At 40.1% G+C, this 27524-nt stretch overlaps 2 protein-coding genes and 1 long non-coding RNA gene across 4 annotated transcripts in view; 1 reads left to right on the forward strand and 2 right to left on the reverse strand.

Annotated features, from left to right (window-relative positions):
- Positions 1-359: 359 nt before the first annotated feature.
- On the reverse strand, positions 360-12988 carry LOC102076559 (chitin synthase chs-2). The gene is made up of 21 exons (XM_019350959.2): positions 12865-12988; positions 12469-12604; positions 12090-12275; positions 11102-11984; positions 10826-11009; positions 7732-7821; positions 7192-7347; positions 6906-7080; positions 6706-6807; positions 6445-6586; positions 5718-5918; positions 3850-3965; positions 3521-3689; positions 3224-3403; positions 2829-3107; positions 2531-2743; positions 2363-2430; positions 1290-1400; positions 900-1114; positions 727-823; positions 360-628 (listed from the first exon to the last, which is right to left on the reverse strand). The coding sequence occupies exons 1-21, from the start codon at positions 12888-12890 to the stop codon at positions 509-511; spliced, it is 3849 nt and encodes a 1282-aa protein (XP_019206504.1). The 5' UTR covers positions 12891-12988; the 3' UTR covers positions 360-508.
- On the forward strand, positions 4004-6543 carry LOC112843507 (uncharacterized). The gene is made up of 3 exons (XR_003215888.1): positions 4004-5667; positions 5794-5936; positions 6454-6543. It is a non-coding gene; the product is annotated as an uncharacterized LOC112843507 (long non-coding RNA).
- Positions 12989-24963: 11975 nt separating the features above from the next.
- The window catches only part of LOC109196644 (chitin synthase chs-1), a 29788-nt gene continuing 27227 nt past the window's right edge, over positions 24964-27524 (reverse strand). For both annotated transcript variants that reach the window (XM_019350963.2, XM_025902290.1), the window contains one exon: positions 24964-25177. In XM_019350963.2, coding sequence (XP_019206508.1) covers positions 25089-25177 — 89 coding nt within the window. In that variant the 3' untranslated portion in view covers positions 24964-25088. The remainder of the gene's footprint in view (positions 25178-27524) is intronic.

Here is a 27524-nt window from a genome sequence, read left to right on the forward strand (position 1 = left end):
GATTTATATTAATTGCAATTCCTACCCCTACATTTATTTTTCTTAAATATATAATTAGCACAGCGTGGCCGTGCAATGTTTTATATGTTTGTTTTTTTTTAGTTTTTATTCCTATTAATTATATTTTCACTTGTTACCTCTGAATTATTGAATCAGACCTAGATGACATGAAATTTTCAGCAAAATTATAATTCAGATACTCCTTTCTTTGTTTAGTTTTATTTTTAATTTTCATTAATTTTCGATCATTTTATATATTTTTCATAGTATTACATTTGAATTTCACAGATCATTCTCTCACATAACAAAAATTATGATACATTTCTGAATGCAGTTTTACAATCTAAATATGCATATGTACAAAAAAATATATTTAAAAAACAAGTAAATTGTGATTTACTATATTTACAGTGACAAAACTGTAAAATATACAGTAAGATACTTTGACATTACTATTTTTTGGAACAGTGTACTGACATTTTTGGTAAAATCTCACACAGCAGATATTTTAAAGTGCTGAACAGTCACGCCGGTTCATGAGGTCCTCTTGTGACTCAATATCTCTGTCGTTGGTCTCAAGGTCCTCCATGGAGCGATAGCTTGAGTCTGCATTAGAACTGAACTCATCCTTAAAGGCAATTGAACAAACATTAGTACAAAAATGGATTTCCATACTGTTTAAAGAATACAAGTAATCTATCTATCTATCAGTATAATTGCAAATACCCTTTTGCCTGGCAGGTATGACTTCTGGCTTCCAGTTTTCTTCCTCTCTTTGGGTTCCGTGTCCACAAAAGCTACATAATCGATGAGGGTTTGGATTCTGGATGAATGCAAAATAAGAATGTTAGACTGTCTCATTGACTACCAAACGACTGGGATTTGATCTAAGAGGTCACCTGTGGTATAGCATTGCAAGGAACTGGATAACAACCGTAACAGCAAATCCCAAAATGAACATAAAGGCAATTGGTTCAATTTGGATAATATCTCCTGTTTCCTGTAACTGAAGGTTTAACTTTGGGATGCAGATGGCAAAGGTGCTATTGAAGATCTGGAAGATGAAGGTTGCCACCAGCCAGAATGCATTCAAGATGAAGAAGGAAAAGTTTATCTGTGTGTAATAAGAAAAAGAAAGAGTAATTTAAGATTAACTACACGTGTTTTCCTGTAGGAGAAGTACCAAAGTTCATGTTGATAATAATGATACAAAGTAACAGTGCTTTCACCCTGGAATCCTAAAGATGTACAGTATGCCCCTTCTTGATAACACATCCTCCCACACTTACTTTATTTCTCAGCTCTCGGAGCTCATTGTCCATCTTTTTCTGTTTTTCTTTGTCATCAGGTAGAGGTTCAAGATACTCCTTTTGAAGCTCTTCCCAGAATTCCTTTTCCTCCTGGAAAAGACAGAAACATTTTCAATAGTTAAAGCCATTTGAAACTAAAGAAATGGCAAAAATAGCTTTAAAGGAAAATAACCCACAAACATTTCTATTGCATGTGAAATATAATTGGCAAGGTAAGCATTTGTGCTTGTTAAAGCACAGTAATTACAGTAAGTTCATCATCAGATGTGAGAAGTAACAAATACTATGTACAAGGTCCAACTGCTGTAACGAAAGAGCGCTAACTTCACTCGGAGATGGAGAAAGATAAGAAAGACAGGACAGGAGAGGAAGAAGAGAGGTTAGATTTAAAGGTAAGGTCAGTGGCATTTGATCAAATAGAAGTTCAAAGCTTATATATAAGACCTCATGTTTTTAAGTTAGATATTGGGTGTGTACATGTTTTTTGTATTGCGAAATATGAAACAACAAACTGAGGAAGACTAACTTTCATTTAAAGACTGGATGAAAATCTTCTACAGGTTAGTGCAGGATAAACAGGTAAGTTTGGATTTAAAGTAAAGAACAGTGGCCGTGGTTTCATGGTCACAGTTGGGTTAGATCATTTGTATCTGTATTTATTATTGTATTTGTATTTTTCTTCAGATTCAAGCTGAGTATAATTAGAATGAAAAAGTCAGATTAAAGTCTGTATTCCTACCTATTGATATTATTTTATCATTATGTTGATGTAACACAAGGACCAGTTAGCCTTGCTCAAAAATAGAAATGTCCTCTAAAGAGCCACTTTTTTCTTTCTTACTTTGAGTACATTTCAGACCTGGAACTTTGTTTTACTGTAACTTCAGTATAAAAGCTGAATCCATACTTCAACTTTTACTGGAGTATTTTTTAACAGTATTTAGTATTTGTACATACTGCTCATCGTCCGTTTTATAGATGGGAGTAAAGATAAATTCTGGACAGAGATCATGTAAACAAGGCAAATGAGATAATTGACAACACGTACACACCTGGTCGAGTGAGCCCTCTTGCAATTTCATGTCACTGTACAAACTCTGTAGCATCTCAATCCAGCCTGCTAATAAAAGGATGGCAAAAATTATTAAATCACAGCTGTATGTTTATCTGAATTCAAAAATAAACAAAAAAAACCCCCAGAATGAATTTCATGGACTTACTTTGAATGTTGTTGTCCAGCTTCAGAACATACCCCTGCTCTTCTTCTGTAATGGTTATATCCTCCACAATAGTGTTTTGGGCTTCAGGTTCAAGCTGCTCGGGTTCTTGGGCTGTGTTGTCCTGACTCCTACTGAGCTGTTCACCTTGAAATCTCTGGCTGGATTTTTTGCAGCATTTGACCCATGAGATGAACCATTGGCAGATACTTTTGGCTGCAAACAAAATCATACACATTCCATAAAACAGAAAAACAATAACATCTGTGAGTGTCATAGAAAAAAGGCTAATATCTCTTACCTTTCTGTGCTCTCGTTTGTGGCGTGAGAGCTGGAGGTGGGGCTGCACCAGCAGCAGGTTTTGTCTCCCTGGTGCCCCAAGACACATCGTTCATGTTAACCATGGAGTAGATGGTGAGCAGAAGGTAGGCGCTGGGGACGCAGATGATGTAGAGAAAGCCATAGAACACCAGATTAAATTCCTGAGGATGCATTGCTGCAGTGATTAGGTAAATGATGGCCATGAAGATGATGAAAATGCTGCTGGGTGTCAGGATGGTTTTCTCTTTCAACATTGATCCTGAATAAACAAGACAGTTGTTGAAGCAGGTTTAAGATTTTTTTGTCAAAACATTAAACAAAGTCTGAATAACATAATGCAAAATTTAAAGTTAAATCTGTTTAAACATAGCATACCAATAATAGATATTGCCACTGTCAACATAAGGAATGCATAACAGACACTCAAGATTGCTGCAATGATAATTTGAGTGTCTGACTTGAGCCTGAAACAAAGACCCAGGTAGATGGCTGGAGGTATCACAGATATGACCAGAGCAGCAGCAGAATTGATGTTCAAAACGAAGGTTAAACTACCTGAAAGATATTTGTCATGTTTTAAAGTTGTATCCATTTTTACCTCAAATGACATTTCAGTGGACACACATTCACATGTGCACAGGTGATTTTGTAAAACAAAAAGGTGATACTTACCTGAAACCAAAAGACAGATGGTGGAAGGTCCCATGATGGATGAAATCATACCAAACAGCTGGTAAAACATGAATGCTTTGGAAATGGATTGATTCCTCTTGGTAATAATTTTGGTGGAACCCAGCAGGTCCACCACATTGGCCATTGTTGAAGGCCCCCATCGCCGGCGCTGAAGATAGTTATGTTAGGGCTTATTTGCTAATAGCACAAGCAATGTATGGATAGGTGAATAATTCCTATTAAACTTGGAGTAAAAAAGGAGACTGATGCGTTAAAATTTTTTTATAACAACACAACACCAAATGCAGTATCATTAGAAAGGTTTTCACCTGGTTGTAGAGTTCCTTGAAGTCCATCGGTGCATTGGTGTAGGCATCAGATGCTGCATTGTACTCCACTCTCCATCCCTGCTTTAGTAGCAGAGTACATAACCACCGGTCTTCACCTGTGGTTACAAAATATATATAAGTGTGTGTGTGTGTGTGTGTGTGTGTGTGTGTGTGTGTGTGTGTGTGTGTGTGTGTGTTGAAATGCTACTATGCAAGTAACCCCGGCGGAAGGGGTTACATGAATGGGATGAGGGACCTATGGAATCTTTGAGCTACTAGTTTGTTTGCCGTCAGTATGGATGTTGGGTATCAGTGTTCCAACATTCTGAAGAAGGGACTGCTCTCACAGCTAGAGATTAACAAGGTACAACACACATGCTATGGCAAGGGGGAGCCAGGATGACAGGTGTTGTGGAAGTTTTCCATTAAATAAAGCCTGCAGACAAGCGGTGAGTGCTAGCTAACATCTTTAATCAAAACACAAAGAACGGAAAAATCAAGCTTGGTGGAGCCTGCATGATCACGGTGCAAACGGTCAGCAGAGTCTCCCTGAGCCTAACACGGCTCTCAGTTGAAAACCTTCTTCAGGAACAAAAGGCAGTACAGCTGTTTCACACTCCCTTGCTACCTCCCAGGGTCCTCAAAGAGGCTAAAGATTCTTCCTGTGGAGTTGTCTGCTTCCCCCCAACTTCCTTACCAGACCCCCACTATCTGTCTTACTCTATGAGTGTGAGACATGCTAAAATCTAGTGGCACCAAGGCATTATACAATAAAATAATGTGATTAACACAAAAATAAAAGAAATTCCTATACACAGGTCAGGGGGGAGATATCATTACCCCCAGATGGGTACCAAGACCCAAGTGTGATAGAAGAAGGATTGCGAGATCTGAGGAACTGATCTGAAGGACAGAATCAGATAGAAGTGTTCCTTCTTCCTGATGTTGCTGTCACAGCTGCCGTGGCGAGCCGTGTGGTGTTGGAGGAAAGGACCCAAAATGCAGGCAAGCGACTGATGATATGAGTGAGAGTTTATTTACAGAGTGGCAGAGTGACAAAAACAGGCAATGAAGCATGAGCAGTTACTGAAGAAAACCTAAACTGGGAAAAACTAAAGAGCAAACCTGAAATCATCACGAAACAGAGTGAGGGGCAGAGAGACGCAGACTAAGGAACAGGATACCAAGAAACACAGGGTAACACAGAGGATGAACACAGACGACGCAATGAGGGACACAGGCAGACACACCCTATAAATACACAGAAGGTAATGAGGGAATGGCACACAGGAGGGAAGCACAGCTGAACCTAATTCACCAGACGAGATACGAACCTTCAAAGTAAAACAGGAAACACACAGACTGTTTTACAACACAAACACGTGGACACGAACAGAGCACCGAGGACAGACACAGGTAGGGCTGATAAAACACTAAACTCCAGGTTCAACCCTAAACTAATACAAAATCAGAATAAACACAAAACACAAAATGAAATCCAAGGAAACACAAAATGCTGGGTCAAAATGACCCAGGATCATGACAGTTGCCAACATTCGATATCACTACGTCTATCACTACAGGTGTCTTTTTCTGCTTGGTCTGTATCTGGAAGTCCCACAGGATCTTAGCTTAGTCATAGGTCTCTCATCTCTCTAATGTACCCTTTCCTCTTTGGTTACTTGCGTAGTGGCATTCCAACAGCACCCTGTTTTCGTCTCTTGCATACCAATGCTGTATTATTCTAATAGCCCACTTCTCATCAAGGTGCCAAGCTTGAAAGACAGACTGCCCGCAGTGGCGAGAGGGGAATAAAAAGTATATACAAAAATATTTGAGTGGTCTTTAAACTGTTTACATTTTTTTACCTTGGTCATACTGGATGTAGTGACTGGGCTCTTTGGACTCGGTAGAATATGTCTTCATCACATTGTCATCCATTAGGGCCTCTGCTCTGAATAGACTGAAGCAGCCGGGGCTGCACAGCACGCAGCCAATCACGTGCTCCGCTGTCTTCTGCAGCCAGTGACTAACAGCATACTCAAACTTCTGGAACCAAACAACAGGACCTGCAAAGGAAATACAAAGTTACGTTTAACTCTCTACAATATCTACTGCTTTAAGCTGGGTATTTTTGTTCTTCTAGTTCTGTGTGCCTTTTGATTGAGCGCATTGTTTTGGGCTCTAGAAAGCCAACTCTGAAAATATGTAACCTGTAAAGTGGAGTTGAAAGCATGCAACAAATTAAATTGATGGAGTTGCATCAAATAATTTTCTATGCTAAGAAACTATCTTGGGGCCCAGACGACAGAAGCGACTTGTATGCATGATATTGTGCACAGTTACATTTTCTCTCCACCTTTTGCTTTTTTATAAAAACAAGATGTACCTCATCTAACTGCTGACCCAAATGGGTGATTTTGCATTCATTTTCTCAATGAACATGTCACTTATGATATCAATAATTATTAGTTGTTGGAATGATGGCAGCCATTCAGAAATTATTAGCATGTCTTCCAATCCAAATCTTTAAAAAATCTCAATGACATCTTACTCATAGGTTTTTTTTATTTTATTTTGTTACTATGTGCAAACCTGATCCAGTGGGATGAATCCGGCCACATGCTGCCCCAACATGAGGGTATATTCTCAGACGGTCGATGAGCAACATCACAGAAGCAGGCTGGAAGTCAGTGTCCCCATCCAAAGCCAGGATGTAGGTGTTGTGCTTCTTTTTCTGGAGAAACAGAGACAATTTGCTTTGTTGTACCCTTAAGCTTTGGACGTTTTTTATGTACCATGAGGGCTGTTTGCAAGCATGTTTGAGCAAATCAGAAACTTTCTCTTCCATCTCACCTGAGCTTGTTCTTTTAGCTTCTGCTCATCCTCTCCCTTCTGCCAACGAGTGTAAAATTTTCTCGTGAGTTTCCAGCCCAGGAGATAGTAAAGATACATGATCTACAAAAAACACAAATAACAATTAAAAATCCTATCTTTTTTACAACTCTAGACATCAGATGATCTACATTACATGCAGGAGTTAATTATTTCCCTACCTGAGACCATCTCTTTTTGTGACGGATAAGTTCTTTATCCTTGAAGTGAACCACAATTTTGTTCCCTTGAGGCATGTTGACAATAAGACGACCCCCATATGGCGTCTGTATGATTTTCTGATCAGGGACTTGTTGCTGCTTTTTGAAGAGCTTTTGATCAATGTTCTTGAAGATGCTGATGACACACAGTGAGACAACATTTTGTTATTAAATTCATAAAAAGTCCAGGATGGTAAAATGAGTCCTGGACTTAAATGCATTAATAGAAGACTGTATGTAAACATACCCAAAAACCTCTTTAATAACTTTTACAAGGTCCTTGGCATATTTATTCAGATGGCGACTCCCCCCAACAGCTTCAAATGCATCATCAAAGTAGATATGAGCTTTAAAGGTGAAATCATTGCTCTTTGGGTCTTCTTTTGGTCTGTACTCGTCCAGTCTGTAAGGAAAAGCATGAACAGGAAGTGTGGGGAAATCCACAGCAAGAAAGTCAATTTGGAAGATGTTATGATTTTAATACTGTAAACTGGCTGGGCCAAAGATACATATTTATCCCACTATTTTTGAGTGTAACATTGGTACTTTTCACTATTGTTGGTTTTTCTTTAACTATATTAAACCCTAATTAAATTTCATATCATCTTAATGATAAACCTTTAGTTTTTTCACATTTTATTTGCAGTGCTTTAAGGAATCATAGAATTCATGTTTAAGTTTCCATGTGAAGAGGGGAAGTCCAGAACATAGTAGTAACTCATGAGAGATTGAAGTTAGAGGAATAGCAAGATGATTTTTTTTTTTTGACAGAATCAGTGAGACTCACCTGAATATTGATATGATAATGCTCATCATCTCCTCGTAGGTCTCGTGCCACATGGTCGCACACAGATACACCTTCACTTGTTCAACATCCCTTCAAATAAAATATTTATATATTACATATTTGCAGTTTGAAGAATTGACAGTATCATAAAATATTGCCTAAACCAGCGGTCGGCAACCTGAGCCGCATGGGGCTCTTTAGTCCTTATACTGCGGCCCCGCGTGGTTTGGGACAATAAATGTAACCCCTATAGACATGGTTACTAGTATTTTTTGTTTTTACCTTGTATTATTATTTCCGACACTCCTTGAACACACTTTGATTTTCCGTAGTTCATTGAATGCAACAAAAGCAGCTGCTGCATTAAGCTAGGCAAAACGGAGCAAGACACCCCAGAGCAATTAACAAGCTACACAGCGAGTCTTTCGATATAAAATAAGTGTTATAAAGTATTTTTAATAGTCTCTATTTTTTCTCTCCGCCTCTTCCTCTCTTGCTCCACCCCTCTGTCTCTCTCTCACTCTCCTCTCTCCCCAGGACACAGCTGCTCTTGATTAGCCTAGTTGGCCACCTGAATCCAGTCAGTAATCACCTCTGAGGCTATTTAAGCTGGGGATGAGCTGTGAGCAGGGTGGTTTTTCTCTGGTGTCTCCACATGGGGTGTTCTCTGGTGTCTCTGCTTTGTAGTGATGGCCAAATGAAGCTTTCCTGAAGCATTGAAGCTTGTATTGAAAAACGGTTCATTACTCGAAGCTTTTCAACACAGTCCTCTCCGGTGACATCTTGTGTCCAAAAATATGAAGAGCAGCTTGAATCCACAAAATAAAACCAACTGCTTCATAATGATAGTCCACTCTACAGAGTGGAACTCTGTCTCATATTGGGCTGCTGTTGTGTTGCTTTGAACGCGTATTTTTTGGTGTTTAAAAAATGTAGTTTATTTGTTTAATAAATAGTTTTGCCCAGTAAACTTTCCTTGTGTGAACATGTACCATGGTTTGGTCTTTATTTGCTTGTGACTTCTTGATGTTGGTAAATACAATAATTGAAAAATACCATGTTACATATAACATACATATAATAATGCACATTATGCAGTATGCTTCTGCTGTGAGGTCCTGCCTCCATGTACTTATGCAATTAATCGCTAGACGGGTATATTTATAAATAATATTATATTAGGGAAATTTTCCTTTACATAATTTTGACCAGGGGGTAGAAATGATTGTGAAATGGAAAGGGAAAATGCTTATGAACTTGCAAATTAAAACCATGATGCATTTAAGGTAACCCTTTTTCATTTTTATTTAAGAAGAGAATTTGTTCCACTGTGCGATGGCCGAACCTCTTCCTTTTCGTGGAGATAATTTCTCCTGCTTTAAGGAAAATCCCTTCACATGGCACTGAAGAGGCTGGAGTGCAGAAAAACCGGTAGAGATGCAGTTATGCAGTCTACCTGGGCCCCACAAACTATCAGCTGAAGGGATTAAATAAATTAAATTGCGGCACATTTTGTAGACTAACGTTTTAAGATTATTTTTTAAAATAAAATATATCTTTTTATAACATTAAATGTTACGAGTCAAATGGAAGTTTTTCTAAAGTTATTTAATGATATTTATATTATGAAAAGCAGATTTTTGACATTTTAAGTTTTTCCCGTTTTCATATAAAATAAACACGCGCAAAACAAAAGCAAATAGCCAGAACACAAAGCTGGAAAACCCACCGACCAAAATCAACTCAAAATACTCCCACACAACAGAACCAAATCTCTCAGTAGAATGATCAGTGGTTCGCTATCTGTCACCATCAAAACACTCCACAAATCCCGCGAATGATTCACTTCCTTCCATTTGAATCAGGTACCGAAGCAGTTACGTGCGTAATGAAGCTTCGGACGTCACTGGTCACGTGACTTTTGCCAAACGAAGCAAGCCTCGACACAGTGCTTCTGAACCAGTGTGTTGTTTTTTTTCGACACACGCTCCGGAGTGTCAGCTTCAAGCAGGCCATCACTACTGCTTTGTGTTCTTGGTGTGTGGTTATCCTGCCTGAAGTGTGGAGTTGTGGAAGCAGTATAGCTGCTTTACGTGAGTAGTGTGGGCTTGTGGGCCTCGGCAGCAGTAAAGCTAGCTGCTGCTAGTGACAGGGTGAGCTTGTGGGCCCCTGGAAGTGCCTCCTCGTGGTGTGGAGTTTTTGTTTGGTTGTTGTGTTCCTTGTTGTTCCAATCTTTTTTCCTTTTTCTAAGTGTTGTTGTTAAAACGGCGTTGCCGGCTCTTTATGTTAAGATTATCTATGATAAAGACTTTTATTTACTAAAAACGACTGTCTGTTCTCCTTTCATCCTGTTCTGGACCCATTTGTTACTGGCCCCCTCACTCGCATGCCTAGACGTAACACGCATACAGCCGGCTGTAGCTTTTCAGCTCACAGCCCGACAACACAACTACATAGGTGGCACAGACGTTAAGGTGGCGAGGCGTGATTGCGGTGCCGCTCAGGTGCGTCCGACTCCCCTACAGCGGCACTGCAGACCACGCCCCACCACACACATTAACCAGGTAAAATACATATTTAGGCAGAATTGTGCAAATATGTATTTTTAAATTTTTTAGCAGCATAGTGTTTTGTTTTTGTTTGTTTTTTTCAATTATTTTTTAAAAGTCAGGTCAAGGCTCCAAAAGCCCAAAGGCGATATAAGGATGGCAGCTCACAACAGTTTTTGTTTGCTACATGGATCATTTTAGTTCAGCTGGATGTCTTTCCTTTTGTTATATTTCTTTAAAAGTTCAAAATGTGTTAATTACATAAATGAAATGTAATTTTCTCTGTAGCACACACCTTAGTTGTTCACGCAAAGCATGAAGGTTAAAACCATATATACAGTGTTATCTTCATTTTAGATGTCGAAAATTATTTGCGGCTCCCAGTGTTTCCGTTTGAGTGGAAACCAGGTCCAAGTGGCTCTTTGGGTGTGAAAGGTTGCTGACCCCTTGCCTAAACCTAGTCACAACTTATACAAAGCCCATGTCCAAACAGACATAAATGAACCACAGAAGCACAATGGTAGAACAGTGGTACACACACTTACTTTTGTATCCTTTCTTTGGTCTGGATGTCAAATCGTGTGTTGAGGAGAAGGGACTGCTCGATAAAGGCTCCCTCATACAACCTCCTGATGAGCAGGTCTTGAGTCCTCTCTATGCGGTGCACATTGAGCTTCCAGAGATACAGGGTTACCAACACAAAGCCAATCCACCAGAACACTGCTGAACCTGAAGGAAGATAAGGAAAATATTATTCATTGAACACTTTTTTTTTAGATCAATAAATATGCTAATAATTTATAACAGCTCTATTTTATTACCTGTGAGTATGCAAATGTCAGCTATTTTGGACATGTCAAGGAAGCACAGAGTGTGTGTAACATCCAGCACCAGATGTTGAAACACAGTGTCATTCAGGCTTTGATTCCTTCCATCAACAGCCACCTTACAGTAGTCTGTGAAGTTGATGTTTGCTGTTCCATTCAGGCTTGTTCTGTAGTCCTGATAGTAAACAGTAACTGGAATGACCAGCAGAGCCATAACAGCCAGAGAGGCCAGGTATAGAGGAAGGATGAAGCATCGCCGCAAAGCATGCATCTTGCAGGCTGCCAAGGCAAACCAGTGGCAGAGTGTTGAGGAGAACAGCTGGACCCCAATGATGATGGCTATAATCTTTGTCTCACGGCTTGGGATGGAGGTCAGAATGCTCCAGTCCATTTTAGCTAGTGGGACGTAGGCCCCAATTACACAGGCAGTCACAACGATCCTGATGAGGCTGGAGAGAATGTACAGTATGTTCTGGCACTCTTCTATGTCACTGCAAAGGTTCTTGAGGAAGGTGAAGCTGCTGTTGTCTGAAATTGTTTTTTTCAAGTAGCTTTCCCACGAGTTGAAAGACACCAAAATGGACCCTCCAACAGCTAGCCCCACCCAGATGGCCATCTTGATATCAGAAGGATTCTTTGTAATATATAACAGAAGAAACAGGACATAACCAATCAAAATAAAGATGAAACCAAAGATGCAAGGCATCAGGAAGCGGTTCCTTTGTTTGGCAGAACACTGAGCGACCAGTTGTAGGATTGCAGAGATGACAGCTACTCCGTTGAATATTGTCACATTGGTCACAATGTCCAAGTGTGGCATCGCCACGATGGTGAGAATTGATGCACCTGCAGAAACCAGAAACTCAAAAAACAGAACCTAAAGAAGAAGCAGAAGATGATTACATTTCAAAGCATGATGAGAAAAAAAAGTTCTACAAATCTACAAACTTTCTGTTTTTAGCATCAGTCAAAGTTTTCTTACTAGGGCTGAAGTTGTTTTTCTGGGCAGTTTAGATGTTTCATCATATTTCCAGATGCTTTTGAGGAATAGAAATACACTGGAGGCGATGAGAGAGCAGCCGATACACAGCAGTGCAACAGGTTTCTGTTCAGGAGGGAGAGTCTTTGTGCCTTCATTGGACAACGTGATTAGGAGGAGAAAAGACGTCTGTAAGAGAGGAAAAGAAATCTCTGAATATGTCAGTTATGAGTGCAGTGATTTGGCAAGGTAAAATCAACAACTGCTCTGTGTGATTGATTCCTTAGAATAAGTATAAATATTAATATCTATCTTTGTAGCTGCAGTATTATGTACATAATAAATATCACATATGTTAACAAATTTCCAAAAAACAACAAACCTTGCTACATAATGCTGATCCAAACACAATAACAGCTACAGCAAACAAAGAGATGATCTTCAGCAGTTTGATCATTTTCCATGGTGTCTGTTCATCTTCAATGATTGGGACCTCTTGACAGATGTCCCACGGCCTCCTGTATGAAGAGACAGAAAGTCAAAGTCTGACGTAGAAAGACATGTAAAGATCGTAGTTAAGTGCAAATTATTGTGCCTGATAAAATGTATTAAACTTGTTAAATGTGCTGAATAATGTCAAATGATAAAATTAACATTTCATAAATGGTACAGATATTTCTTACTATTTCTGTGTTATGGCTAATAGGTTTTACTAGTTTTTTGGTAAAACATTTAAATTAAAATATAAAAATTACATTTCTTTACAGATCGTACTTACTTTGGTAGATCTCTTTGTTCCTCCATGGTGAATACAGCAAATGAATGTCTTTGTTTGGAAGCACTATATAGCTGTTTAGGTATGAGTCGTCATGTAGCCACTCCCACATGTACGGGAGTAAAACGTAGTTCTATTAATCTGCGTTTGAACTGGAACCGGATGTAAGTCCCAAAAACCGGAATTTTGGAACTGAAATTGAATTGTAGAACTGAAACTGAATGGTGAGAAGTGAAACTGAAATTATTCGAGAGCTGAATTTTTAAAGGATAAAATGCAGTTTCAAAGCAAATCAATTCATTTTCAAAATATAAAATTCAATTTCAAGTTAGTGATGATCATTTTCAAACCATAAATTCAATTTCAAATTAGACTAATTCAAATTCAGTTTTCAAAAGCTTTTATTCAAGTTACAATTCAGATTCAATCCGAGCAATTCAAATTCAGATTTAACTTAATTAAATTCAGTTTCTGATGGCACAGATTTCTGCCCATAGATCTTAACTATCAAATTGGCTCAGTAGTGGTAAAACTAAATTCTTGAGAATAAAGAAGCTTTGAAGTAATGAGAAACTTTGAAGTAATGAGAAGCTTTGAAGTAAGGATAATGAAACTTTGAGAAAAAGACAGTACTGAGCTTGGTGCGCTGTGTGGACTTATATCAGAGTGATAAGTCCAAAGGTTATGACCTGGTGGTGATTCATTGTGTTTAAAGAAGAACAGGAATTAGAAAAGGGAGCAGCGTGGCTGCTGACTGAACTGAGGGCAGTGTGGCTGCTGACTGAACTGAGGGCAGTGTGGCTGCTGACTGAACTGAGGGCAGTGTGGCTGCTGACTGAACCGCTAACTGAATTGCAGACCCAACGTTAAACTGTGGTGAAAGTGTGGATGGGAGAACATGATCAGGAAAAACTGTTTCGGTGAGGTTTACAGTTTCCCCTGAATGAATCAGTGCAGGTGAAAAAGGGTCCCAAACATTTCCATTCTCTAAATTCATAATACCAGGCTTGGAAACAGAATGGAAACAGTCATTAACACAGAGCGTGGGATCAGGAGAAACAGTCTTTGAAGCAGCGGCCATAGAAAAACCACTATCATCTTCAGTGGAAACACAGAAAATGGCCCCAGAATAAATCGTCCTTGTTTCTGGCAACGCAGAAACAGTGTCCCTCTCACTCACCACTGCCGGTGGCTTAGATGTCCCGACATCCGGCTGTGGGGTGCTAGGCCGACGGCGCGAACGTCGCTTTCTTTTCGGAGACGGCTCCGACGGGCCGGGTAATCCCTCGGACGGCGGTTCGGATGGCACGTCCTCCGTGGAAGCGAGCGGGCGAGCGGTAGTGGCGGGGGGTGAAGGTGGAGTTCGTGGAGGATGAAGTTTTGTACCAGCGGGTGCAGTGAGTCCAATAGCCAGGGATAATCGGAAATAAGCTGTTGTAGCCTGGCTTCCAGAATGCAGAGAAACGTTTCTCCCTCATGCTCTAACCACAGGTTGATTCATTTTGAAGCTGAGTCCGTTATGAAATTCCGAAGCTCCGTGGGTGGGGTGACTGCCGATGGATCCATATCGGGCTGGTCCGTACTGTCACGGCGAGTGAGAAGAGCCGTGTGGAAGAAATGGAGGAGGATCCAAACGCAGGCAGTCGTGAAGGTGGTTTATTGAATAAACGGCAAAGGGAAAATGGCAAACGAAGACAAACTAAACTATACATGGAAGAGGGAAAGAAGTTGGAATGGACTACTACAAATAAACCCAATGCCTAACAATGAAAAATGTAAAATAAGAACAATAATAATAATAAAGATAAAAGATGAAGTAACAAGTTTTTAGTTTTTTGTTTATTCCAAAGGATCATCCAGATGTCTGTGACATGTGATGACAAACACCATAATGGAAGGCCTTTGTCATCACATGCTTAAACTCATCATATATTTTTGCATATGCTGAACAGGCAGTCAGACCAGCTGTAACTGCATGACTGCTATGTCTTTGAAAAGGTGAAGAGCCTGAGGCCGGTGACAGTCCAGGTCTACTCTAATTACATCCTTACGGTGGCTCACGGGACAAGGCCACATTCCTGTCCTGCCAGAAGAGAAGAGAAACTTCAGAGTCTTCATGAAGTTCAACCACACCTGTCATATTCCATATGACAGGGGTCTCAAACGCCAGTCCTCGAGGGCCGGTGTCATGCATCTTTTCCATGCCCTCGAGGACTGGCGTTTGAGACCCCTGCCGTATGGTGTTCATGCAGTTTTCTACCCCACAGTTACAGCATGTCTGAGAGCACTTTGCAAAATAACACATTCTTATAATTTCACCCTCAGATGAGCCAAGCTATGACTGTCAGGGAAGGTGATGTAGGTACAGAGCATGTGAGAGTGGTTAAGTTAATGTCTCTTGTCTAGATGAAGGCACAGGAGGGATCAATAGCACGGCGTAGAGATTCAGTATCTTCAGTCTTCAGTGGACACTCCATTTCTGGCACAAAACACCTGTAAAAGATGGTCGATTTAGGAGGTGACATGACAACTTCAGCCTGTCAAACATAGCAATGGAGCAGTATGTTAAAAAAAAATCTAATTAAGCATGCACTCAGTACCCTAAGAATTATTATGGTAGTTAAACACAGTGATAGTTGTATATCATATTATATCACTTCAAACAGAGGTGATCCAGTAATGCTGCACTAATGAATTAGACTAACTATTCACTTTAGCTAAAGTTATTAAGTGCGGACTGTGTTGGTTTGGATGTTGATAAATGATCCAGGAAGAATTGCCCTGGGTCTGTGTCTGTGTGTTGTTCAGTAACAACATACGTAGTTAAAAACTGGGCGCTGCTCCTTCCTCTTTTTAGTTTCAAAAAACGAAGGGTGTTTGTTTCACTTTAAGGTTGGATTATGAATTACTGTGTGAGGAACGGTTTCACTTTTGACTAGGGAAATAATATGCTTACTTTTTGGTCTATGAAAATTGAACTACAGTGGGAAGGGGATCTCCTGAATGTAAGAGTGGAAGATCCCGTAACATTCCGGTGGAGAGGCCGGGGTAAAAAGAGTGAGCTCGGACGAGGGAGTCCGAGAAAAGGACACCTTGAGTTGAGCAAGGTGTTTAACTGACTCAGGATTTCAGAGAATCAAGTCAGCTGTGATCTTGAGTTCTAATGGTAAATTGATTTTAAAGGAAAATCAATGTTTACCATGTTGAAGTAATTCTGATGATATTACTAGATGTGCTGTGATACATGTGGACACATAATGGTGTTGAGATTGATGGATCGGCTGCGGTCGACCTGATAAGTTAATACTGGGTGCACTGAGACAAGAAACTGGTTTTAAATCTTCACTGGCTGCAGTGATGTACATGTGCGGAAGATTACTGGACCCAGCGAGGTCCATTTGATAAAGTTCTTGGGCAGATAAATGACAGAAACAGTTTCTGAATTTTGAGGAGAATTCTCTCGGTGCTTGGTGCGCTGTGTGGACTTATATCAGAGTTATAAGTCCAAAGGTTATGACCTGGTGGTGATTCATTGTGTTTAAAGAAGAACAGGAATTAGAAAAGGGAGCAGCGTGGCTGCTGACTGAACTGAGGGCAGCGTGGCTGCTGACTGAACTGAGGGCAGTGTGGCTGCTGACTGAACCGCTAACTGAATTGCAGACCCAACGTTAAACTGTGGTGAAAGTGTGGATGGGAGAACCTGATCAGGAAAAACTGTTTCGGTGAGGTTTACAGCTTCCCCTGAATGAATCAGTGCAGGTGAAAAAGGGTCCCAAACATTTCCATTCTCTAAATTCATAATACCAGGCTTGGAAACAGAATGGAAACAGTCATTAACACAGAGCGTGGGATCAGGAGAAACAGTCTTTGAAGCAGCGGCCATAGAAAAACCACTGTCATCTTCAGTATAAACAATTTAAACATAAAAAATCACAAAGAAAGAACAATACAGTATCCACATCTGAACCAAAGAGTAAAACAATGAAATGTGGATTATTAAATATTAGATCTCTCTCCTCCAAGTCTTTGTTAGTACATGACTTAATAATTGATCAACAAATTGATTTACTCTGCCTTACAGAAACCTGGTTGCAGCCGGATGATTATGTTAGTTTAAATGAATCAACACCCCCGAGTCATTCTAACTACCAGAAACCTCGAAGCACAGGCCGAGGGGGCGGTGTGGCAGCAATTTTTCACACCAGCCTATTAATTAACGAAAGACCAAGACAGACTTTTAATTCATTTGAAAGCCTGATGCTTAGCCTCGTCCACCCCAGCTGTAAAACTCAGAAACCAGTCTTACTTGTTATCATCTATCGTCCACCTGGGCCTTACACAGAGTTTCTCTCTGATTTCTCTGACTTTTTATCTGATTTAGTGCTCAGCTCAGATAAAATAATTATTGTGGGTGATTTTAACATCCATGTAGATGCTAAAAATGACAGCCTCAACATCGCATTTAATCTGTTATTAGACTCAATTGGCTTCTCTCAAAATGTAAAAGAACCCACCCACCACTTTAATCACACTCTAGATCTTGTTTTAACATATGGCATAGAAACTGAACATTTAACAGTGTTTCCTGAAAACCCTCTGCTGTCTGATCATTTCCTGATAACATTTACATTTACAATAATTGATTACACAGCAGTGGAGAGTAGACTTTATCAAAGTAGATGTCTTTCTGAAAGTGCTGTAACTAAGTTTAAGAATATAATCCACCCACTGTTATCATCTTCAATGCCCTGTACCAACATAGAGCAGAGCAGCTATCTGAACGCTACTCCAACAGAGGTCGATTATCTTGTTAAAAATTTTACCTCCTCACTACGTACGACTCTGGATACTGTAGCTCCTGTGAAAACTAAGGCCTCAAATCCAAAGTACCTGACTCCGTGGTATAATTCTCTAACACGTAGCCTAAAGCAGATAACTTGTAAGCTGGAGAGGAAATGGCGTGTCACAAATTTAGAGGATCATCATTTAGCCTGGAGAAATAGTTTGCTGCTTTATAAGAAAGCCCTCTGCAAAGCCAGAACATCTTACTATTCGTCACTGATTGAAGAAAATAAGAATGCTGTACAGCAGCAGTCCCCAACCTTTTTTGCGCCACAGGCCGGTTACGTCCGACATGGAGCGGCCTTAAAGGTGTCGCGGAAAAATACAACAAAATAAAATGATATGACCAAGGCAAACACTGTGATGTTTAGAAATTGTATTAATAAATGGAAATTAACTGTGTAATTGTGTAACTTTATTAACAGCGTCCCCCTGAAAATATGCCAACAGAGTAACATCCTGCTCTTCCAACTTGGATCGACTGAGCTCCGTTCGCCACAGTTTCCAGGGTTTTTCCAAGTTATTAGAATCACAATGGATTATTACAATGAGAACAGATTATTACATTTAGAAAGGAATTTCCTTTTTACTATAATGGCAAATATATGTTGCAGTGTTGATCAATGTTTAACAAAATATTTAAATATCTAGAAATTTGTAAATTGTCTTTATTTTGTGTGCATAAAAAATGTATGTATTGGGAATTATACAACAGTTGATGAAAAAAAGATACATCATGTTAAATGTTAACATGTTATAAAACTTTACTTTGACCTTACTCGACAAAGGTTTTGTGATACCTGTGGAACACCTGGACAGAGATCATAAGGGATGTACCTCCTTATTTGTCCTCCACTGGAGATAAATCTCTGCAGGAAAATTAGCAGTATCATCTTGTCAGATGTATACATAGTAGTAGTGCAACGGATCACAGTTGATCCGAAATCCGAACCGATCCCACTCCACGGTTCAGTACGCACGTGATCCGAAGATTCGAAGAAGAAAAAAAAAAGTATGCGTATGGTGCGCGTGGTCAGTCTGTCAAGCGGTATGGTCAGCGCTAGCGGTCCAAGTAGCGGAGCAGAGGAGTTTGCGGCATTTAAGCAGCCCTTTGCTGCCCAGTCCGACCGGGCTAAAGGTATTACAAAAGCTAATGGGGTGTTTAGCTGCAGACGGGAGGCCGTCGTCTGTTGTGCAAAACAAGGAGTTCAAACGATGATGAACGTGCTTGAGCCACGCTATGATATCTCGTTGCGCGACCACTTCAGTGTGACAAGATCGTTCCAAGCATGTATGAGCAGGAGAAGTTTAAAGTTATGGCTGAGCTGTCCCAGGCATCTTCTGTTGCTCAAACTACAAATGGGTGGACCTCCAGGTCAACGGAAAGCCACGTGACCGTGACCGCTCGTTATAGCACAGCGGAGTGGTAGATACAAAGCCCTGCACTGCCCTATAGATTACAGATGAAAATTTATTTATCCCTCGGGTGGGTTCCTCCGGGAAATTCAGTTTCCAGTAGCACAGCACCGACAGAAGTTGCAGAATGTGAGCAGAAATATACCATATATACACATATATAAATACAGAGTATACAAAAGGGATAAATAGAATAAATAGGAATAAGAATACAAGGGAACGGCACATTTCAAGTATTGTGAGTCTATTACACCGTTGGATATTAACAAAAACTATTGCACAGTGAAAAGGCACTACAGCTTACTTGTTCCCCTCTCCTCTGTCCCCGTTTCCCCTCCAGCGAGGAGTTAAACAGTTTGATGGTGTGTGGGACAAAGGACTTTTTAAGTCTGCTGGTCCTTGACTTTGGGAGAAGCAACCTGTCACTGAACAGACTCCTCTGGTTGTTTATGGCCGTGTGCAGAGGATGCCCAGCATGGCCCATAATGTCCATATGCACCTTAATTTGTTTTTATATAAGTGCGTGAAATGAGTCTTCAGTTGATTGTTTCTTTAATAGACAAACAATACTTAAATAAGTAAACGGCGAGTAGAATTTTTGTCTTTTTTTTCTATTTTTGCTGATCCGAAAATTGATCCTAGGCGTGACTTTAAAACCGTGATCCGATCCGAACCGTGAGATTTTTGATCCGTTGCACCACTAATACATAGACTCCCTTTTGTAAGAGAATGGTAGTTGAGATCTTTGTTTAAAAGTCCTGTGAGGTTAAATATAATACAATACATTGTATTGTGGCTTAAATGCCTTTTTTATTTTAGAACCCCATATTACACTCAATTAAAAATGGCATATTATGTAATCAACTTTTCAACCAAAATACCAGATGGACTTTTCAGACCATTACAGGAAGCTTTGAAAAATATAGAGCACATTTATTTACATATGTTTATGCCGGCCTGAGTTTATACTGTATAAATAATACCACACCACCCAGCTATCTTACTGATCTCCTTAGCTTTTATACCACTGGGAGAGCGCTTAGATCAGCAGGCCAAATGCTTCTGATTTTTCTTTTCAGTTCTCTTTTTCCCCAGCCACAAAATGTCTTCCAATGCATCTCTGTCCACCAACGAGAATAATGATGACATCATCATTACCAACATCAACTTCCTCAGTCTCAGCTGACAGCAGGTTTCCCCAACTTCATAAAACTCATAAAATTTTATAGTGGTAAAAAAAATACTATAGAGGTAAAAGCTCTGCAGTTACAATAAAGAAAAAAGGGTTTACCTGTGGCGTCCCTAAAGACGCAACACCAGTCTCCAATGGAGCATTTCCTCCTCAGCCTTGTTCCTGCTCTGGAGAGCAGCTGGGTCCTTTTTATTCCTGTCTCTCTGTAAATACTTATATTTTATATGTTCATGTTTAATGTTTTTCTGTTTGAGAAATTTAATATTAATTCAAATAAATTTTTATAATGACTAATGTCTCAGTTCTACTACACAGCAAATGTTGGCACACGACTTGACACATTGTAGAATTTATTTCATTTTATATTAATGACAAAATATACTAATACAGTGGGATGCAAACATTTGGGTTAATAGCCATTATTTTCCTGTATAAATTGATGGTTGTTACAATAAAAAATGTCAGTTAAATATATCATACAGGATTCAATTCAATTCAATTTTATTAATATAGCGCCAAATCACAACAAAAGTCGCCTGAAGGTGCTTTATATTGTACAGTAGATCGCACAATAATAAATACAGAGAAAAACCCAACAATCATATCATATGACCCCCTATGAGCAAGCACTTTGGGGACAGTGGGAAGGAAAAACTCCCTTTTAACAGGAAGGAACCTCCGGCAGAACCAGGCTCAGGGAGGGGCGGGGCCATCTGCTGCGACCGGTTGGGGTGAAAGAAGGGAAACAGGATGAAAGACATGCTGTGGAAGAGAGACAGAGATTAATAACAGATATGATTCGATGCAGAGAGGTCTATTAACACATAGTGAGTGAGAAAGGTGACTGGAAGGGAAAAACTCAATGCATCATGGGAATCCCCGGCAGCCTACATCTATTGCAGCATAACTAAGGGAGGATTCAGGGTCACCTGGTCCAGCCCTAACTATATGCTTTAGCAAAAAGGAAAGTTTGAAGCCTAATCTTGAAAGTAGAGATAGTGTCTGTCTCCCGAATCCAAACTGGAAGCTGGTTCCACAGAAGAGGGGCCTGAAAACTGAAGGCTCTGCCTCCCATTCTACTTTTAAATACTCTAGGAACAACAAGTAAGCCTGCAGAGCGAGAGCGAAGTGCTCTAATAGGGTGATATGGTACTACAAGGTCATTAAGATAAGATGGGGCCTGATTATTTAAGACCTTGTATGTGAGGAGCAGGATTTTGAATTCAATTATGGATTTAACAGGAAGCCAATGAAGGGAAGCCAAAACAGGAGAAATATGCTCTCTCTTCATAGTCCCTGTCAGGACTCTTGCTGCAGCATTTTGGATTAGCTGAAGACTTTTCAGCGAGTTTTTAGGACATCCTGATAATAAAGAATTACAGTAGTCCAGCCTGGAAGTAATAAATGCATGAACTAGTTTTTCAGCATCACTCTGAGACAGGATATTTCTAATTTCAGAGATGTTGCGCAAATGGAAGAAAGCAGTCTTACATATTTGTAAGTACAATAACCTCAGTTTTATCTGAATTAAGAAGCAGAAAGTTAGCGGCCATCCAGGTCTTTAAGTCTTTAAGACATTCCTGCAGTTTAACTAATTGGTGTGTGTTACCTGGCTTCATGGATAGATAGAGCTGCGTGTCGTCTGCATAGCAGTGAAAATTTATGCTATGTCTTCTAATGATGCTGCCTAGGGGAAGCATGTATAATGTAAATAGAATTGGTCCTAGCACTGAACCCTGTGGAACACCATAATTGACCTTAGTGTCTGAAGAGGACTCTCCATTTACATGTACAAATTGGAGTCTATTAGATAGATATGACAGAAACCACTGCAGCACAGTATCTGTAATACCTACAGCATGTTCTAATCGCTCTAATAGGATATTTTGGTCAACAGTATCTAATCCTGTACTAAAAGTCTAGCAGGACAAGCACAGAGATGAGTCCACTGTCAGAGGCCATAAGAAGATCATCTGTAACCTTCACTGAAGCTGTTTCTGTGCTGTGATGAGCTCTGAAACCTGACTGAAACTCTTCAAATAAGCCATTCCTCTGCAGATGATCTGTTAGCTGTTTGACAACTACTCTTTCAAGGATTTTTGATATGAAAGGAAGGTTGGAGATTGGCCTATAATTAGCTAAGACAGCTGGGTCTAGAGATGCTTTTTAAGTAAAGGTTTAACTACAGCCAGCTTGAAGGCCTGTGGTACATAGCCGATTATTAGAGACAGGTTGATCACATTTAAGATTGAAGAATTAATTAATGGCAGGACTTCTTTGAGCAGTTTTGTAGGAATGGGGTCTAAAAGACACGTTGATGGTTTGGAGGAAGTAATTATTGAAGTTAACTCAGAAAGATCAATTGGAGAAAAAGAGTCTAACTTAACATCAATGGTACTAAAAGTAGCTGTAGATAATATTACATCTGTGGGATGATTATTGGTAATTTTTTCTCTAATGATAAAAATTTTATTTGTGAAGAAGTTCATGAAGTCATTACTAGTTAACGTTAAAGGGATTGTTGGCTCAGTAGAGCTCTGACTTTTTGTCAGCCTGGCTACAGTGCTGAAGAGAAACCTGGGGTTGTTCTTATTTTCTTCAATCAGTGACGAATAGTAAGATGTTCTGGCTTTGCGGAGGGCTTTCTTATAAAGCAGCAAACTATTTCTCCAGGCTAAATGATGATCCTCTAAATTTGTGACACGCCATTTCCTCTCCAGCTTACGGGTTATCTGCTTTAGGCTACGTGTTTGAGAATTATACCACGGAGTCAGGTACTTCTGATTTGAGGCCTTAGTTTTCACAGGAGCTACAGTATCCAGAGTCGTACGTAGTGAGGAGGCAAAATTATTAACAAGATAATCGACCTCTGTTGGAGTAGCGTTCAGATAGCTGCTCTGCTCTATGTTGGTACAGGGCATTGAAGATGATAACAGTGGGTGGATTATATTCTTAAACTTAGTTACAGCACTTTCAGAAAGACATCTACTTTGATAAAGTCTACTCTCCACTGCTGTGTAATCAATTATTGTAAATGTAAATGTTATCAGGAAATGGTCAGACAGCAGAGGGTTTTCAGGAAACACTGTTAAATGTTCAGTTTCTATGCCATATGTTAAAACAAGATCTAGAGTGTGATTAAAGTGGTGGGTGGGTTCTTTTACATTTTGAGAGAAGCCAATTGAGTCTAATAACAGATTAAATGCGATGTTGAGGCTGTCATTTTTAGCATCTACATGGATGTTAAAATCACCCACAATAATTATTTTATCTGAGCTGAGCACTAAATCAGATAAAAAGTCTGAGAAATCAGAGAGAAACTCTGTGTAAGGCCCAGGTGGACGATAGATGATAACAAGTAAGACTGGTTTCTGAGTTTTACAGCTGGGGTGGACGAGGCTAAGCATCAGGCTTTTAAATGAATTAAAAGTCTGTCTTGGTCTTTCGTTAATTAATAGGCAGGTGTGAAAAATTGCTGCCACACCGCCCCTCGGCCTGTGCTTCGAGGTTTCTGGTAGTTAGAATGACTCGGGGGTGTTGATTCATTTAAACTAACATACTCATCCTGCTGCAACCAGGTTTCTGTAAGGCAGAGTAAATCGATTTGTTGATCAATTATTAAGTCATGTACTAACAGAGACTTGGAGGAGAGAGACCTAATGTTTAATAATCCACATTTCACTGTTTTACTCTTTGGTTCAGATGTGGATACTGTATTGTTCTTTCTTTTTGATTTTTTATGTTTAAGTTGTTTATTGCTGGTTTTTGGTTTGTTTTTTGTCTTTTTGGGAGCTGACACAGTCTCTATGGAGATGGGTTTTTGGGGGGTAGTAGGAGGAGAGAAGCTGCAGAGAGGCGTGTAAGACTGCAACTCTGCTTCCTGGTCCCAACTCTGGATAGTCATATTTTGGGGGGTTTAATAAATTGGTCCATATTTCTAGAAATGAGAGCTGCTCCATCCAAAGTGGGATGGATGCCGTCTCTCCTAACAAGACCAGGTTTTCTCCAGAAGGTTTGCCAATTATCTATGAAGCCCACATCGTTTCTGGGACACCACTCAGACAGCCAGCAATTTAAGGAGAACATGCGGCTAAACATGTCACTCCTGGTCTGATTGGGGAGGGGACCAGAGAAAACTACAGAGTCCGACATTGTTTTGGCAAAGTTACACACCGATTCAATATTGATTTTAGTGACCTCCGATTGGCGTAACCGGGTGTCATTACTGCCGACGTGAATTATGATCTTACTGTATTTACGTTTACCCTTAGCCAGCAGTTTTAAATTTCCTTCAATGTCGCCTGCTCTGGCCCCTGGAAGACAATTGACTATGGTTGCCGGTGTCTCTAGCTTCACATGTCTGAGAACAGAATCACCAATTACCAGAGTTTGACCCCCGGCGGGTGTGTCGCCGAGTGGGGAAAAACGGTTAGACACATGAACAGGTTGGTGGTGTACCTGGGGCTTCTTTTAGGACTATGCTTCCTCCTCACACACAGTGATATTTGAGAAGTGAAAAGAAGTTTACTGGATTTACAAAAAGTGTGCAATAATTTTTTAAACAAAATCAAGCAGGTGCATAAATTTGGGCACCACAAAAAAAGAAATGAAATATATGATATATGGGGGGCCTTTGTCTGGACGTGCTTCCCATCCAGAGCTCCACAGCAGAGAGGGAAGTTCCAGCGCTCCTGGAATCTCTCTGTGATGGACCGCCAGTCTGCAGTTGAAGGCACAGCCATGAAGTTGTCCACTAGACAGTCCCAGATGGCCGTTGCTACCTGGGGAGTGATCTGGCACACCGTGGACACATCGACTCTGAAACTGAACGCAATGGTCTTGAAGGAGTCACCGGTGGCAAAGAACCTGGACAGAATTGTTCAAAATTAGTATTATGTGTACTGCAGTTACAAAATACATTATTCAAATTCCAAAATACTTTTGTGATGTCAGATTTAAATTACAAAACAAATCTTACATAAAACATTTTGTAATTATAAGGATAATTACATAATATATATTAGATATAATATAAAACAGTCAGTTGTGTTTTGTTTTAACTTTAACATATCATAGTTTGATTGGTAGCAACCTTTACCACTACAGTGTGTCAATCACTCATAATTCCTAGACATGTCAGTCAGGTGGGAATGAATGAGCTAGGCGCCATATTGTTTAAAATTTTATAAGTGAGTAGAATTTTAAAATAAAGGAAATTTACAGGAAGCCAGGGTAAGTTAGTTAAAACCGGAGTAATATGATCATGCATTCTGGCACCTGATAAAAGGCGTGCAGCAGCGTTCTGAACTAACTGCAAATGGTTAAAAGGAGCGTGTGGGAGGCCAAAATAAAGGTAGTTACAGTAGTCCAGTCTCGAAGTAATGAATGCATGAATAAGCTTCTCAAGGTCCTTGGGGGAAGAAAAGTCTTGGCTTTAGATATTTGATGTAACTGATAGAAACTTGATTTAACCACTGTAGATATTTGGTTCTCTAATGCAAAGGAGCTTTCCAAGAATACCCCTAGGTCTCTTACAGTCTGGGAGAGGTTGCTAGCAAGGTGACCAAGGGTATCAGTTAGTCGGTTCAGAGGGATATAGCTATCAAAGACAATGACCAGAAAAATCTTTCTCAGAGTGAGTCCTCTATGAAGAGCGGCCTTTCCTTATCACCAGTGGTCGCAGCCGCTACAGAGCGGCACGGCGCTATCATGCTGATGGTAAAAACACAGGCCTTTTCTGTGGTGCCGCCGTGCCGTGATCCCAGCCACCATCGATGAGTCAGAGGCCACCGGTAGTGATGTGCGATACCAGTGATTTCCTTTCCGATCCGATTCCAAGTAAAATTCAGGGTGATATCGGCGATACCGATCCGATACCAATACTTTTTAACATTAAGTTTTTGTACATTGTATTTCAAATTTTAGCTTCAAATTGATTACAGAACATCAGACTACTACAGTAACACTCCCTTATTCACAGGTTTTTGTTTAGGAACAACAGCATATTTACAGTTTTCCCTTTAAGTCTGCTCCGTTTTTTGCTCACAACCTCTCCTGCTTTTGAAAAGATTCTCTCTGCAGGTACAGAAGAAGCAACAATTCCTAGGTATCTCACTGCAAGTCTGCTTAGGGATGGGAAGGTTAGTTCATGCTCTTGCCACCAAACCAATGGATCCTTATCTCGGGGAATCAGTTTTTCCTCTGAGTACCGGCGTATTTCAATGAGTACATCACTGGAAGCTGACCGGTGATGTTGGCTTGCAAGGGAGCTGCCCTGATGTTCACAGGCTGCTACAGCCCTGTGAATGAGTGACACAAGGGGAATAACTTTGGAGACTGAAACATGTTTTTCAGATGAAACTTCCTGTGTTACTTCTTCAAACAGCCATAGTGCAACAACTGTTTCCTTGATCAGGGATAATTTTCCCGCATTTAGGCACCATTCATGCTTCCCTAAAAGGCAAAGGGCTGTGGTCACGGCTTCATTTTGCTCACAGAGCCGCTCCAACATGTAAAAGACAGAGTTCCAGCGGGTATCTACTCACTGACTTAGCTTGTGCTCTGCCACTTTCAACTGTTGCAGAATATCCTTGAGCTTCTCTGTAGCCTTTGTGCTGTGGTGAAAAAAGGACACGATCACACGGCATTTTTCCAGCACCTGCACCACTTCTGGGACAGCTTTTACACTGTCCTTCACAACTAAATTCAGTGTGTGTGCAAAACATGGAAAATGCCTCCATCCAGCTTTGTGCACTGCACCATATTTGCACCGTTGTCTGTGACAACTGCAACCACCTTCTCAGTTATGCCCCATTCTTCTGTGATTTGCTTAAGTATATCAGTGGTGAGAACAACACTGGAAGCATTTTGCAAAGATGCCCTTACTTTGCCTTTACATTCATCAAACAAATTTACAAGATGAGTCTCAGTCAGTGTTTTTCTGAGTTTATATTTTGAGTCAAGAGCTCTCACAAATCCCTGGAAACCCTGGTCCTCAACTATGGACAGAGGCTGGAGGTCCTTCCCAATCATCTCTACAAGGCATCTTGTGAGTGTCGCTGCTCTTGGGGAATCATCTACAAAGAAAATAAAATACAAAGGGCAAAACAAAAGATGGGGTATACTGCACTGAATGTTTAATCTTTTTAGAGACATGTATGCAGTCTGTTAAAATAGCCTAAGGGGAAAGGAATTGATAGTTTACATTTACTTG

Source organism: Oreochromis niloticus, linkage group LG22, assembly GCF_001858045.2.
Source record: "Oreochromis niloticus isolate F11D_XX linkage group LG22, O_niloticus_UMD_NMBU, whole genome shotgun sequence".
Classification (NCBI taxonomy): Eukaryota; Metazoa; Chordata; class Actinopteri; order Cichliformes; family Cichlidae; genus Oreochromis; species Oreochromis niloticus.